We start from the raw sequence: 16,722 nt of genomic DNA on the forward strand, positions 1-16,722 counted from the left end.
GTCTTTTACTTCGTCAATTAGTGAAATTGCCGAAGTATAAGCATATCTTTTGCTTTGAAAATTTCATTAAAAATCGAAGTAAAAGAATACATTTTACTTCGGCAATTTCTTTAATTGACGAAGTATAAGCATACGTTTTACTTCATAACTTATGAAATGAGCGAAGTAAAATATATGTTTTTACTTCGGCACCGGTCCAATTCTGCTTCCAAAAAATGACCAAATACTTCGGTAATTTAAGGTATAAGACTTCGGCGATTCAGCGAAGTAAAAAGGTACCCTATTACTTCACGTGACACTACTTCGGTAATTAAGTGCCTACGACTTCGGTTATTAACCGAAGTCTTAAGCGATTTTTCTACTAGTGTATATATATATATATATATATATATATATATATAATCATCTAAACCAACAAAAAAATATAGATTGTATGCTTACTTTATATTTTTATATATAAATAGATACCGTTTAATAGAACAAGTTTTTTTTTTTTTTTAGAAAGCTCTTTATTTTTGAGCTTATAAGTAATGAGAGTTGCAGTGGAATCAGCAACTTCAGGCATATATGAGAGGCAAGTTTTGCATCGGTGACTCTACCATCTCTTCTCCGTAGTCGAAGCGCCTTCGAACTCGAGTTAGAAGATGGCGGCGGGTAAGTGGCGGTTAAAGTAGCCAACCAACTTTAAAATAAACCATATTTATTTATACATACACTTTTTTTACGATAAAAATTTGCAATATTATTAAGTTTGAAGATTAAAATTCATTATAAGATTTATCAATCAAAACGAAAAATTATCTTGCTCTCACACACAAAAAAAAAGGGAAAAAATAACAAAATAAAATAGAGAATGTGCAAACGTATTCTCAAAATATCGAGAATATAAAGGAGTCAACTCAACTCACAAAGTGTCAATTTCTTCCTCTTTACGTTGCCCACACAACTGCCGTCAAACGTCGCCACCTCCACCCCACTAGTCTAGCTTTTGTATACCATATCTATAATAAAATCTTGTTCTATTTTTCCTTTTTATTTTCTACATATTGCAATTTATCTTAACTTCTTTATTATTTATGTTTAAATCCCGGAAAAGCTAATTTTGATCATGAATATAGGGGGACTAGTATGCGCTTATTTCCCTTTTTACCATATTTTACAAAGAGGACAGAATGATAATTTTATACAATAAACTTTCCCCCATTAACTTTTTTCGTCCACATTTATTAAAGGTCAGTTTGAATACAGAAGTTGTGATTTAAAAAAAACGCTTAAATAAGATCAATTTTTTAACTGTTTTTATTTTTTAAAAAAGCAAAAACAACTTTAGCGTTTGGATAAATGTCGAAAAGTATTTTTATTTAAATTTTTAAATAGAAGTAGAAGCATAAGTCTAAAACTATTTTTTTTGACCAAACACTTCATTTTTCAAGAAAAGTATTTTTTAAAAAAAATATTATTTTTTTAAAAAAAGATATTTTTTTGAGTTGGCTTCTATAATCAAACGCACTCTAATATCAGTAAGTCATCCATCTTCCCATCTCCCACCAAGATTTATTTCCAAAACTGAAAAATTGGCTATATATATATATAACGATGTTATCTACATTCTACATTTTGCAAGAGCGCGCATATCGTTTTACCTACTGCAACAAAATCGAAAATGTTGATCTTGGCTTTATTTTTTAGAAAAATGTCAGCTTATTTATTCAATTAATTAAAGTTACTTATTTGTTTCTTTTGAGTTTGAATTGTTGGAAATAATAATAACCATATAACATAGCCAAAATCATTATCTCAAATCATTAAGAATAATCTGAAAACTTAAAGCAGAAGCATACCTGAAGTCATGATCTTAAATCTTTAAAGAACGAGTGGTTGATCTTCCAGATCTACGCGTTCTTCCTGAGAGCCTTTTTGTTTTCTCTCTCGTTCTATTCTAATAATGAGATTAGAGATAGTGAAACATGATACACGTGATCAAAGGATCATAACCACGTTATATAGATAATTTTGTTAATTATCTCTGATATTTCTGTTTCAGTCCATCACGAAAATAGAAATTATACTTTAGTCTCTACACATCAAAGACTCACGTCCTATTAGATACATTAAAAGTCCAATAACTGAAAACTTTAATTGATCACTTTATTTTGGACTTAACTTAATTGATATTTCACAATGCATAACTATTCACATATAAGCCCATATAATTTAATTGATCTAACATGAATTTTTCACATTACTTCTTTACTGAAAAGAGTTTTATTTTATTTCTATTTTTTTTCCTTTTGTGCAGTTGTAGGTTCGACCTCTTGATAAATTTTATTTTTAAAATAGCATTAAGATTCTCATAATCTCATTCACTTAATCAAACTTTTTAAAATTATAATCATGTTCATACACAATCAACACATGTAGATTTTACATTTGTAAATTTTTATATTCATTTCATTTTGTGTGCGTGAGCCATGACGACTAACATGAATTATATTATAGTGTATTTAGTTCTCTTTTTTTTTTTGGACATATGTAGTGTTTATTTATGCATATATGATATGATTTGATTAGACCTAGATGGTGCTGCATGATTATACGTGATTATATATAAAATCTAGTACGAAAAATAGGAGTTAACATATTCTCGATCGATTCTCTACACAATTTCTTTACAAAAAATAAAAATAAAAATAAAAAATAGAACTATGGCCAGGTATTTCTAATGTACATTACTTATGAAACAAAAAACTCTCAGAAAATTCTAAGTACAGTGCTACTTATAGACATAGAGGTGAAGATGGATTCCAAGAATTGTGACGCAGAGGTGTCCTCATACCGTCGTGGATGGGAGTTGCTGCATTAATTAAATTTAAAAAGACCAAAAGGTATCAGGTAATCTCTTCCATACACCAAAATAACAAAACGAGTCTTGAGATAAACAAAACAGCAAATATTACCTCCAGAATCTCTCATTGGAGTCGCATACCGATGAGGCGGAGTTCGAGAAGGATGCAGAGGGGTTTCACTTCTAGAAGGAGTCGAATCGTTCACGCTGACAGAAATGTGACTCCTTTCAACTGCGCAAAAAGATTTAATCTCAGTAATTAGTCCAAAAATAATCAGATTTACAGAAATATTTCTGCCAGATAACAGGATACTTGCCTGTGACAACCTTCATCTGTGACTCTAATTCAACCCGAGCCATGGAACCTTTAACTTCTACAACACGACCTTTGCGTCCCTTATAATGACCCCGACGAATTTTAATCACAGCTCCTACTAAGGAATCATGACCCCTTCCACCTCCGTGACGTTCTCCAACTGTACAATTCAGATGATTAAAAATGTAACAGATAATTTAAAAGACGATCAACGCCCTCAGCCAACTAAATAAACAAAAAACCAAAAGCTATTTTTGGTAAGCAGGATGACTGGATGAGAAGTGGATCACATAGTAATCCCAACACATCCTACGTTTGGCAGAGGGCCACTCCTGGAGCTTTACTCCCCGACATTAGATCGGGGTGGGGCCCACATGTTATGAGAATCAACCAATCCAAAGGTGAGTGGCATTGCCATTCCCCGCGTTTGGTTAGCACAATTCGGCCAGGTTCATATCAATAGGCCCAGTTGTTCAAGATACTGCTGTTTCATGGTGACGATCAAACATACTGACATAGTGAGTTGGCTTATCATCCCCCGTAAATTAACAAGTTAAAGGCCCAAAAAGCCCTCTTCTCCCCATCATGTATCTTCAATCTGTTCTCCCCTTTTACTCTAAAATCCATCTACAACTTTGACGGACCACTAGTCTGCAAGACTTAGCCCATCAGGGAACCTCCCATTGGGATCTCTATATTTATGGATTATAAAAGTGATGCTTATTTAATGAAGATTTTTTTAAAAAAATCCCATGACATTCTCAAAATTACTAACAAGTACGATGGTGGAAGGCGGCTACCAGATCTGAGCAGCAGGTTTGCAAATCTTGGTTGCAAAAATTGCTTAAAATACTCACTGTTGTGTTGATGTTACATCAAACCAACAATTTAAACAAAGAAAGCTGGTCGAGAGAATGTGCCTAAATCACCTTCCATGAGTGCCTTTCCCAATATGTCTACTTTTTTAAGTGAAAGTTGGTTTTATTGAGTGTGTTTTAGTCCACAACACAGAATAGACTTCAACTTTGAAAAACAAAGCTCGTGATGCTGATGTCATTACTAGTTATTTACTTATTTTGGAACTCAACTAATGAGAACCCTGGTTCTCAATGTTGAAAAACAAGAGTCAGATGTAGGAAAATCAAAACCATTTTTTGATTACATAGATCGATAAAAATAGAAAATCAGCTAACAAAGGTAAAACTGTCCAATCCTATAAAAAAAAAATTAAATATTTGTGTACATTCATCCAAATCAACCAAACGATTTAATAATTATCCCACGCTGTTTGCTAACCTATGAAAACGTATATACTCACTGCATAATCCTATCGACTAACCAAATGTAGGCAAAGAGATAAACAACGGTTGAAAAGTTAAAGCTGTGAGAACAACTATAACAGTGGAAAAATAATTGGTAGCTAAGTCTCCCCATCTCTCTATCACACAAACAGACAGAGAAATAGGGAATCACATAGCATAGGTAAAAAAAATTCAACTATTCTTACTTACAATGCATAGGACCACCTCCAGGAGTTCTCATGGAAGAGTGGGGAGCACGAGGTGGAGTTCCAAAATGGGAAAATCTTGATGTAAACTCATTACCCTGCATCAATAGCAATTTAAAATGCAGATAAACACTAAGAAAACACCTCAAACGAAAACAAGAACTTGAGGTCAGATTGAGATCCATACACTCCTATCTCCATTTGCACGTGATCCAGCAACCATCATGCAAGATTCAGATTTAACACAAATAAAACCAGCATGCTCCAGGTGATGCCGAACATAAACAAACAGAATTCCTTTGTAGATATGTTCAACGGGACCCTGTTTCCCCTGGTATAAGAAAAATTAATTGGCATTGGGAACAAAACAAGCGAACCAGGAGAATGTTTTTCATAATAACAACAAAATCCAGAGTCAAAAGCTAGCAATATGAGTTGAGTAACATACTCTGCATGGACCCTCCAAAATTTTTACAACATCTTTCACAGACAAAGTGTTCTTGTATAGATCTTTGGCAAAAAAATTTTTGTCAATCTTGTGTTTAATCTCTCTTAACCTCACAAGTGCAACATCAGGCCTCTCTGGGACACCCTTCAGGACCTGACCAGGTGTAAACCAGGTTCAGTATGACAATTTTATAATAGTTACAGATTGATAATATGAGCTGCTTACCTGAATAGCCTGGCTCTCAACACGTACTACAACGCCAAAACTATTATCACTGCATGGCCATACTTTTAACAAGACTTGCAAAGAAAAATCCAGAAAAGTGAAGTTTGCATAGAAGAAAAAGCTTACTCAAGCAGAACAAGGTCGTGAAGCTCATAACTACCAATCCGAGTAATGCCTGAGGTGACTTCAGAGCTTTCCACAACGTTATCCGCAAACACGCGGAGCTGGAGCCAGAGAAAACAATAGCTGAAAAAACATTGTCAACAAAATAGTAACAAAAATTTTAAAGATGATTGACTCACAAGTTCTTTGGTGGTATCTGAAACTATATTCACCACATGGCCTTCAACAGAAACAACCATACCGGTCGCACCTTCTGTAGAACCAGATACAACCTTCACATGATTTCCCGGCTCAAAATACTTGCAAAGTTCTTTGTCACTGATCGCAAGAGTTGTCTGAAAATGAAAACGAAAAACAGCACAAGTTTCTTTAATATACATGATCCACGTCCAAACATAACATTATATAGATATAAGTAGGTAAAAAATCTTTCAATTTTATTCACATTAAGGCCGCCTTCACGAAGCTTAATATGAACAGCATCTTCTCCAACTTTTTCCACGCATCCTTTAAGGTTTCTCAGATCCCCCTTAACAATTATAACTCTATCGCCTTTCATGAAATGACCTTTTCTTCTATTGGCAAAAAGCATCGACGAACTTGATACATCACCACCCCCAGTTTCACTATGCTGTCCAAATTTCTCAAGCTCATCAAATGTGGGTTGCACATTCAGAGTGCTGAGTGACTTGAGTGACACATTCTTATACAGGAAACCATCTTTAAACATCAATCCTCCAATTTTTTCATAATAGTCACCGGTAGCAGGATCTCTCTTACGCTCAATACGTATATGCAGTCCTCTAGATTGAACCAAAAATTAAAAATTCATGTGACAAAATGAAAATATGACCACTGATTGGGAAAAAATAAAACAAAGTAAATTACCGAGCTTCATCAATATTCATAAAACGTGCAGGTGGAGTAAACGCCTTCTTCTTTGGAATTTCCCTCTCTTCCTGGAAAAAGGCCAACAAGGCTTGTAACACGGATTACATATAAAAACAGTTTTGTTAACAGCATGTAACTCTTGTGAATGATATATTAGCGAATTTTTTAAAAAAAAATTACATGCAGAACGAGCTCAGTAATAACAATCTATTAGAAAAACATATATAGAAAAGAGGGAACACATACGATTTTATTGGCTAGAACTTGCAAGTCAATCCTCGGAATTAATTTCACAGCTGCTAACCGCCGGACATTGTCAACATCAGCAACCTTCCATTAACAAAGAAACAAAAGTTACATATCAAATACTAAAATCATAACGACAAATATTGACAAAGAAGGGGAAAAAAGAGTCCAGCGTACAACATACCTTAGCAATATCGCCCTTGTAGGTTCCTACCTTCATTCTAACCCATGTTTCTTTAGAAATATCAATGGCTTTAGGCTCAACAGAAAGCACATCGGTCATCTCTTTAATAGGGACAAGCTTTATCATCCTAGGATAAATATTTCGCATCCCTTTAACAGCCTATAGCATAATCAAACAGAGAGATTTAAATAAATAAAATCAGATGAAAACAACCATACCCCAGTCGTCAATCGACAATTAAAAATTTTAAATCACGCAAAATCGCATTCATTCTAAACAAGTAGCAGTTTCATACCTCCCTCACATGGGCTTCTTGGTGTGCCTCGACATATATATAATTTTTTAGATGGTCGAGGGCTATGGCAGATGTAATCTGCACTTCAGATCCTTTGTCAATGCACTTCTGCATTAGACAAACTGCCACCTCCCTTTCACGGCCAATCTATGTTGCACAAAAGATGATCATAATTCATACATAGTACATTAGTGACTACCAGTAAAATACAGAAAGGGATCTTACTCATTAAGTTTTCTCAACTGAATGAATCATCCATTATCATACCTCACATTTCAGCATCCAGAGTTTTGGGTCGCGAACAGAAGGCAGAAGACCTTGTTGTTCTACGTCCGTTGCCTCCTCTACATACCCCACATCAACTCTCGAAGCATACTTCTTAATAATCATTCTCTCCATTTCTTCGACGTCCTCTATCTCGTCTTCGCTTGAAAGCAGCGGGCGCCGATGACTTCGCCTCTCGACTTCAGGTATATCGTCTCCGGTATCGATGAAGTCTATATCATCAGAACAGCACATAATGATATTCGCAATAAATAAAAAAAAAAGGCCCTCGCAAGGCTCTAATACCATACAAAAAAAACAAATTTATGCGTTCGGTGTGAAATTCATTATCCATTGCTCAAGTAACTCTACAAACTGAAAGTTTCGGGCGCAAAAACTTTTTAGGGTTTACGGGAAAAAAAAGAGAGAAGAAAACCCTAACCGTATTCCCCCTCCTCTTCCTCCTCTTCTTCATCGTCTGAGTCCACAGCAGCCTCCTCGTCAAAGAACCCGGACGCCGCCTTCCTACGCCGCTTCCCTCCGTAATCCTCATCGTCGTCTTCGTCTTCTTCGGCGCTTCTTTTTCTCTTGTCATCTTCGTATTCCTCCATCTCTATAGAATGAATGTGTGTGTGAAAAGCGAATGAAATGTATTGGCTTGGGCTTTTATACGATACGTTAGGTTCGGAATCCCGACCAAACGAATCCTTTTTTTTATTTGAAATTTATTTTTATATTTTCCTAAACTAATATTTTTTTTTTTAAAATCTGCAATCATAATAAAGAAACCATGAAAATAATATTCAATTTTTATCTCAATTTAATATGATATTATTTAAATGATAATCAATAACTATGAAACCACATCTCCAATTATCAAATGTATATGTAGAAGAAATAATTAAAATTTATGTACTATATTATATACATGTAAAACGTGTGTAAATTAATATTTTTATTAAGTAAAAAAAAAAAAGCTTAGTAAATATGCAAGTACATAACTACGTTATATATAAAGTTGAGATTCTTAGTGGTTGGACTCTTTGACATTAATTGACTTTTACGAGAATACCTTTGTCAACTTAGAAAATTAATATTTAATTTAATTTAAAACATCAGTAAATTATAATTATCATATACCATCAACTTTCAAAAGTCTAAATATTCATTATTATCCCACCAAATTACATATTATATATATATAATGTTATCCAAATGATAATAACAACAATAAAACCGCTTGCTCCAATTATTATATGCACATGTATAAGAAATAATTAAAATTTATGTATTATATTACACACACAAAATGTGTGTAAGGTTATCTAGTATACAATAAAAAAATATTTTATTTTTTATTTTGTTTGTATAAAACATATATCGCGCATGTCACGATCGGCTAGTATATACTAATATCTCGTTTGTGAGATGTACCAATACGAAGTGTTATTTTATATCAACAATGATTATAATTGGTCAATATAAGTGTTTGGATATAATTAAAATTATTGATATAATATAATCAATATATTTATTTTTTTTAATATTGTTATAAAAAATATTGTATAATATAATCATTATATTTAACTTAATTTTCAATAAAATCAAAATTATTAGGCAAATTAGTCATTTTATATGACTTCATCTTTTTTAACCATTAGATGTTTTGTTATTCACCAAAATGACATTCAATTTGTATTGTTTGATATTTTTTATTACAGAAATAACACCCACTTTATAATATCTATTGCATGTTTGTGATTATTTGTTTAGAAAAATGCTGTATTTTTTTTGGTATTTTAAAATTTACAATATATTTTGTTTTCTGTTTTTGTTAAAAAAAAAAAAAATTGTATAAGCACATAACACATACAACTGAATACTAGTATATACAAACGAACAAGATATATAGATTAATTTTCAAAAATATTAAATCAAATGAATTGAACTTGTCGAATCATCTTTCATTCGATAGTCGTTAATTTGACGAGGAACTTGTCAATAAAATTTATAGTAGAGTAATTACCTTGTAATTTTCAGACCTTACAAATTAAAATCATGTCACCTTTATTGGCCGAAAACATCACATATATTATAATAATGTATGTGAACAAGATTAGCTATGCAATCATGTTTAGCCGATTGTGGGTTTTTTTTCCATGACAAGAGACATACTCATTATTTGGGACAACAAGCCTTCAAATTAGTTTTGATCCAATTCCCAAATAAATATAATGGTCGTTGCTATAATTTCATCCACGATCGAGATGGTGCAGGTTTTTTTTTTTTTTACCGTGGTAATGGTGTTAAGGGCATCGGTTTCAAGAAAAGAGGAACGATAAATTATTGTTTCTAAATATATAAGTATGGAAAAACTACAATATTGGTCCGATAAATTTATCAATTTGTGATTTTGGTCTTTTATGTTTTCAAAATTCAGTTTTAGTCTTGTATGTTTTGGTTATTTTTTTTTTGTAATTTTAGTTTTTTTCATTGAAAATGTTGACATGACACGCTATACACTCCAACTTTACATGAGTGCTGCATTTGCGTCACATCTGGCTCATGTCGGAAAAAAATGATAATATTACAAAAAAACAAAAATAATTGACTAAAACTTAAATCTAACAACATAGAAGACCGATTTCGTAAAATGATAAACAATGAGACAAAAAAAAAAACAATTTTCCCGGATTACACACAAAGTTATACATTGCTTTTTGAGATTATGAAATCATCCTAATTAATGCACTTTAATTTTTTGGGGTGGTTTTGTAATCTCAGAAGCAATGTGTAATTTTGTTTGTAACCCTCATTGTACATATAATATTTTTCATATTAGTAAAATAATAATAATAATAAATATTACTAAATATATATAATACAAGTATTTGAGACAAATAAAAAAAAATTACTTATATAATCGAGATGAAGATAGTTGTTGTCCACCAAGGGGTGCAATTATGGAAATTTGACAGCTAGAATTGAAGGGGGACAAAAACAGTATCGAGATAATGTAATGGTCTGCATAAACCAGTGCCTTAGTAGTGGCTCGTGTTATGAGTTATACATCTGATAATAATTTTCACATATATGAATATATTTTGCATATATTATGAGATATGTGAAAATTTGCAAAATTTATACATGAAGTACTAGATTTGAATAATTAGTTAATGACATATATTATACACTGAAACTCAATCAAATAAAAACTAACAAACTTTTCGAATTTTCTAATTGAATTGAATTTTTATTTGACAACCAATTTGATCATGTGATCAAATTACAAGTGAGTCATGATATAGATAGAAAACACAATATTAACTATTAATCTTAGAAAAGCAAAACACATTATTATAATATTTCAAAACATGAAAAGATATCAAGAAATAATTAATTTCTTTCACAATGAATGCAAAATATAACGATATAATATCAAAATCTCACGATACAATAACATAATATCACGACATAATTGTTGTAAATATCGTTGTACGGTATACTGGTTGTAACTTTAGCATTATTCTAAATTAAATCAAATGAATACATTTAAAAAAAAAATTAGTTGGGGTGGGAATTGTCTTGTTATAATACATTAGCACATATCATATTTATTTTCCTTTTTCTATATTTAAAGAGTTGTGGATTGCCATTTTTCCGTTTGTGTCGGTTTAAAATTAGAGATGCGAAAGCAATTGACACTTATTTGAAAAGATGACGGGGTCACGGGGAGGTGCTTTAATCTTATAGTGTCTCCACATGCAATAAATATTTCTCAAATCGCTAATATCGAAACAGCGACTTTAGGCGTTTATACATGGTTTTAAATAATAAATATCATAACCATGAGCATGCATAACACACAATCGAACAAATCGACGATTGTCATTTTATCAAAAGTCATAGCTAGATTATGGAATTAGGTAGTGGTTGGACTTTAATTTGAGTTTTTTTCCATAAAATTTTGAAATTTTGTGGGTTTGAGATAACGTGGCTCGATGGTACATCGATTATTGAATCGCAAACGTAGCTAGTTAGGATTCTTTTGGTTCTATTTAATGCTCCCTCGTCTATATATTAACGCTCGCGCAAGAAAACAGCCATACATACAATGGAGGTTTAATTTCTTAACTTCGAATTTTTTTCCAATCTATACCTTATTTCTTTGTGAGTTACAGTTAAAATGAGTAATAATCATAAGGCCCTGCATTTGATGTTTGGAGTTTTTGGTATGTTTGTTAATTAATGTCTTCATAAATCATAAATATATATATAATATCATGTTCTAATAAGCTAATTTTATTGATTTTTTTAATTATTTTAGTTCCCTATCAATTGCATTTTATTTATTAATTTATTTATTACATGCATTAACAATATGTATATGGAGCTTAATTAAGGGAGCTCGATCTTCCCATTTGATCACAGGAAATGTCACTGGTTTGTTCCTCTTCCTGTCTCCACTGTAAGGCGGTGATTTTTAAACCATTTTTAATTATTCGTTACGTAAGCAAATAAATTTATTCATTGCTAAAATTATTATATATTAAGACTCGAAATTAATTAATTAATGTAGGGTCACATTTAAGAGAATCGTGGCAAAAAGATCGACTGAGCAATTCTCCGGTGTACCATATGTCTTGTCTTTGCTCAATTGTTTGCTTGCAGCTTGGTACGTACGTTAAATTATTATAACTTTATTCTAATAAAAGAACTCCAGTTTCATCTTCTTTTTTATTTAGTGGAAAAAATTGTATAACTTTGTATAAAATTGTAAAACAACAAGCTTGAACCAAATTCTCTACCGATCTGATCTATATTTTCATATTTCACACAAGCTAGCCTTGAAAGATGAACTATTTGATGGTCGATCGACAAACCTAGTTCGAGTCAGTGGTTCGAATTCGTGCCCGTGCCCGGACCATCATATTGAATATCACACGAGTCTTTGACATGCAATATTTCGAGACATGATATATTTATAAAATGCATGCGTGCAGGTATGGCTTGCCATTTATATCAGAAAACAACATTCTACTAACTGCAATCAATGGAACCGGCGCGGTGATCGAATCGATATATGTACTCATATTTCTTGTGTTTGCGCCGAAGAAGGAGAAGGCCAATATCTTAGGGCTTCTCTTATGCATTCTTGTTGTGTTTTCAACGGTTGCGTTGATCTCGTTTTTCGCCTTCGATCACCGGCCGAAAACGAGGAAGAATCTGTGTGGATTTGTTGGCACCATATTCTCCATAGCTATGTATGCCTCACCTTTGTCTGTCATGGTAAGACTAGCATATATATTTAATTTAGTCATATATATATTATGATCTAAGCTTGAGTTTTCTGGAAAATGCATTTCATTTATTCAACATATAAATAAATATTTATAAATTTGTACAGAGGATGGTGATCAAGACCAAGAGCGTGGAGTATATGCCTTTCCTATTGTCACTATTTGTCTTCCTTAGTGGTACCTTTTGGTTCATCTACGCTCTACTTGGAAAGGACATGTTCGTAACGGTAAGTTGCTTCCATCCGTTTACATCTTAAACTCGACCCGTCTCATTCTTCATCTGTATTTTGAAAACTTTATTGACCGATAAGTTTTCTATTTTTGAAATTGTTTACCATTTTTTGTAGGTGCCTAATGGATTTGGGTGTTTATTAGGAGCGATGCAACTAATTTTATACGCAATTTATTGCAATAAAAAAGATGAAGAGGAGAAATCTACCGCCGGTGTTTCACTTGAAATGGGACTTTCTAATGGCAGTAATCGGCACGAGCTATCAAATAATCTTTAACAATTACATTCGAATTTTCATCCAATTAATGGGTTAGAAAGATATGAATGTAATAGACTGATAATTAAATGAATATCTGTAATTTTATGATTATGGAAGTATCTCTGTCAAGTGCAATCGAAGTCCTATATTTATTGTGAAAATAAAGGGGACCGGAATTTTAAGAAAAAATTAGATAATTGGTACGATTCTCCCTACCAATACTTTTTGGATAGAACAAGAAGTCGCTCGGTGCTTTTTACCTAATGTAAGTTTAGGGACAATTACATTATTCCAAAGGTCTACCCGATACGCGCAAAAAGTAACTACTACATATTCAACCTCTTACATTAAAAAAAAAAAAACAAAAAAACAAACAAACAACATAAGCGTTTTAACTTAAACGTCCCGAGAGAAAGATAGGAAATTGAGACGTAAAAAGTGAGTTAAAGAGTCATACTAGATTAATTGGTTTACTACTACATAGTCAAAGGTAAATTAAATTCAAAGCTTCTGCATTTACTTCCAGGCTGAACTAAAGATTAGCATTTTGTCTTCCCATCCAAAATGAAGAGCACCGATCTCCTCTTTCACCTTGTACCTATCTGAGTACTGCTTTATGAGTTTACGGATTTCGTCACTCACGTTTCGACTGATAGGACACGAGGTGAAACCAGCCATACTCATCCTAGCCCTCCATTTTCCTGCAACCTCATAACGCTCTATCCTTTCCGTTCCTTCACATGCGACAACGTTAATGATATCACGTGCAAGACACTGTTTCTCTACGTTCATTCGGTCTTGGCTGTCTCTACCGAGAGCTGCGTCGAGTGATTCGAACACTGCTGCGTAGTAACTGTATGCTTCTGCAAATCTTGTTAAGAATGGAGCAGTGTTTGTGTTCACGTCTTGCTCAACAACTGTGACAAGTTTTGGGTTTAACCCTTTGACCATTCGAAGAAGTTGGTCTCGAAGATTTATTGTTGATACACTCTCGTCTGGCATGTGGTGGAGTTGGAAAGCAAAGTTTACGATCAAAGTTTCTCCTGTCTGACAATCTAGCATTGATGGAGAGACCACAGCTGTTTCGGCAGCAACGATATGAAACTCGAATGAGAGCTTCAGATCCTTGGCTAGTAGCTCGAGTCGCTGCCCAATGATTTTTAAGCCTCCCACCGTCCGTTGAACCGATTCAGGGTCATCCACTCCAGTTAACCTAACGTGGGGACGTTTCCCAGGGACTTTAGCCAGGGATGTCAGCAACGAGTAATACTGACTACCTTGGTTTACGTCAAAGTCTACAATATGAACCCTTTTTTCGTCTTTAAATGCCTCTAAGATTGCGCCATTTGCCACCATGAAACCAAATCTAAAACATGGACACCCTTCAAAGAGGACCTGCATGGCAGAAAGTCTTTCCAGAGATGGGGCCTCTTTGCATTTCAGTGCCTTGTAAAGACCTTTACCAGAAGTAGCCATTCTAGCCGCCAAAGCTTCTACCATGTAAGCTGCAATTCGTTCAGAAGGATCTCCCTGGATCGAGACCCTTTGCCGGAGCACGTTGATTATGCATGACGCTTTCTCCATATTTCCACCGTGGATGGCATCAGCACATATAAACAGCAAGGATTTTGCATTCTGTGGAGTAGAAACTGAGATCTCCTTACAGCAGCTTATTCTACTAAGATTAGAATCTGAAGACGAAGATTCTTTCGGTGAGTCATCAAGCATCTCATATGGACATGTTGGGTCATTCTGTTCACAATCGATTTCCATACTATGATCTTGATCTTCATTACTATCATCACAAAGTGCCTTCTCAAATTCTAGCAACTTCAATCTTATCTTATCTTCATCGATAGCATCAGGACTTGGACTATTCAAATATATAGTGTCGTAATTGAACTCATAATTATCATGTCTTGCGGACACCAAAGAGGGAATAAATGGATTATTAGTACTTGCAATTTCTTCTGACGGCGAGCTTAGAAAATAATTTGGATCAAAACCGTCGCTGCTATATGATTCACCAGGGTAATTCATTCGCCGATTGTCTGAGTCAAAAGTGGACGTTGATAAACCAGAGCTTTCATTGCCATCCTTCAGTGAGTAAAGTTCATGGCTTCCGAACAATGCAGCAGATCTGACTAAAGACATGGTTCACTTCTACCAATCTAAAGATTTTCCCAATGATATATTTATGTACTTTCCGATTGGATAGAAACTCCGAATTATTTATATAGTAACACGGCGAGTTGATGTGGGACTCCCTGTAGCAGTTATAAATCAAAGAACGTATGAGAATCAAAGAACGTATGAGGAGATGTTATAGAAACATGAACTTAGGAATATGCAAAAAGCACCAAACATCATATTCCCAAACAAATCCATATACACTTGAAAAGGTGTGCAAGGCAGATTTTTTTTTAAATAATTTCCCTGCCTTTGATGTTTTGTTCGCCTCAAAAGAGTGAGTCGACTAAAGGGGACTCCGTTAACAAGTCAACTTGAAACTCCAACTCAAATAAAACTCAACTTCTGTTCGAACCTCCACCACATTTCTAGAACTACTCCCGACTTAAGGACGTTTTGAAAGGATAAATTAATGATCCAAACACTGAAACCAACATACTGCCACACAACAGTCATGTCATCATGATTGGAATTCTTTATCTGTTTCTCTTAAAAACATAGCTCAATTCCAGTTCCTTAACAATTCAAAACCGTCATGGAAAGTTGGAAACAGACAGCACTGGTGTTATATCTCGTTTTATTCAGTATAAAAATCATCAGGGCCTTATTTCGGTCTCCACCGAATCCAAAAGGTCATCCTTAAACTACCACACAATCTTCATTCAAGTCCGAATAACGAAACATACGTAGACGATATATCACCCAAAACATGTACCAAAACGCTATAAATCTTCCTAAACGAGCTATAATCTTACAGTTCTTGGGGATGAAACAATAATCAAAATGTTCAGTGTCACAATCTGCATAAAAATCAACCCTCAAACATCAAGAAACATAAAAAAACAGGGGACAAGAACACGTACCTGAAGATCCAAAACAAGAGTGGAAAAATCAAAACAAACCCACAAACATCAAATCAGATACAGCAAATCTGCAAATTGCACAGCAACAAGAAACACATGTATACCAAGCTCAGAATTGGGTTTGAGGAGAAAGCAATACTAGGGTTTTGACCACCAACGAAAAGTAAATAAAGACGACCCACCCTTGAGTTGGTTTGGTGAATTAACAACAAAGGGACACAGACGAAAAAACAAATCACGAATCAAAAAGGGAGACTTTACTTTAGCCTTGAAACTTATTAATAAATCAACAGATTTAAAGCAAAAAAAATTGAAATGAAACATAAAGAAGCATACTTGTAGGTGAGATTTGTTTTCTACCTGAGTCCTCTGTTCAACAAATAGTATGATAAGATAAATATCCAATCCAAGACAAGTAAAAGCTGAGAAAATACCAAGAAAATTAAAGTGACGACATCTTGCCACCACTATTCCCACTATGATATTATCGGGTGAGACTATGCTGCATCTGGAGTTCTTCTCTAGGTGCAGCAT

The 16,722-nt window shown here is 33.8% G+C and overlaps 3 protein-coding genes across 6 annotated transcripts; 1 reads left to right on the forward strand and 2 right to left on the reverse strand.

Annotated features, from left to right (window-relative positions):
- Window positions 1–2,648: 2,648 nt before the first annotated feature.
- On the reverse strand, window positions 2,649–7,965 carry LOC140871004 (putative transcription elongation factor SPT5 homolog 1). Its single transcript, XM_073273481.1, has 16 exons — window positions 7,787–7,965; window positions 7,348–7,577; window positions 7,081–7,227; window positions 6,786–6,944; window positions 6,602–6,685; window positions 6,353–6,423; window positions 5,910–6,267; window positions 5,644–5,799; window positions 5,468–5,565; window positions 5,342–5,390; window positions 5,117–5,269; window positions 4,856–4,999; window positions 4,673–4,766; window positions 3,163–3,321; window positions 2,958–3,077; window positions 2,649–2,854 (listed from the first exon to the last, which is right to left on the reverse strand). Exons 1-16 carry the CDS (start codon window positions 7,953–7,955, stop codon window positions 2,778–2,780), a joined length of 2,268 nt encoding a protein of 755 aa, XP_073129582.1. The 5' UTR covers window positions 7,956–7,965; the 3' UTR covers window positions 2,649–2,777.
- A 3,317-nt stretch (window positions 7,966–11,282) lies between these two features.
- On the forward strand, window positions 11,283–13,240 carry LOC140875679 (bidirectional sugar transporter SWEET1-like). Of its 2 annotated transcripts, none has more exons than XM_073279434.1 (6): window positions 11,283–11,576; window positions 11,776–11,812; window positions 11,924–12,019; window positions 12,348–12,633; window positions 12,752–12,871; window positions 12,992–13,240. In XM_073279434.1, the coding sequence occupies exons 1-6, from the start codon at window positions 11,531–11,533 to the stop codon at window positions 13,151–13,153; spliced, it is 747 nt and encodes a 248-aa protein (XP_073135535.1). In that variant the 5' UTR covers window positions 11,283–11,530; the 3' UTR covers window positions 13,154–13,240. The 2 variants fall into 2 exon arrangements, with proteins under 2 accessions (XP_073135535.1, XP_073135536.1); XM_073279435.1 differs by having other exon boundaries at window positions 13,020–13,160.
- Window positions 13,241–13,576: 336 nt separating this feature from the next.
- Window positions 13,577–16,658, reverse strand: LOC140871083 (scarecrow-like protein 1). Of its 3 annotated transcripts, none has more exons than XM_073273640.1 (3): window positions 16,549–16,658; window positions 16,189–16,256; window positions 13,577–15,402 (listed from the first exon to the last, which is right to left on the reverse strand). In XM_073273640.1, exon 3 carries the CDS (start codon window positions 15,287–15,289, stop codon window positions 13,652–13,654), a length of 1,638 nt encoding a protein of 545 aa, XP_073129741.1. In that variant the 5' UTR covers window positions 15,290–15,402; window positions 16,189–16,256; window positions 16,549–16,658; the 3' UTR covers window positions 13,577–13,651. The 3 variants fall into 3 exon arrangements, with proteins under 3 accessions (XP_073129741.1, XP_073129652.1, XP_073129701.1); XM_073273551.1 differs by having other exon boundaries at window positions 16,525–16,589; XM_073273600.1 differs by lacking the exon at window positions 16,549–16,658 and adding an exon at window positions 16,371–16,518.
- Between the last annotated feature and the right edge of the window lie 64 nt (window positions 16,659–16,722).

Source organism: Henckelia pumila, chromosome 1 (assembly GCF_033568475.1).
Source record: "Henckelia pumila isolate YLH828 chromosome 1, ASM3356847v2, whole genome shotgun sequence".
NCBI classification, from domain to species: domain Eukaryota; kingdom Viridiplantae; phylum Streptophyta; class Magnoliopsida; order Lamiales; family Gesneriaceae; genus Henckelia; species Henckelia pumila.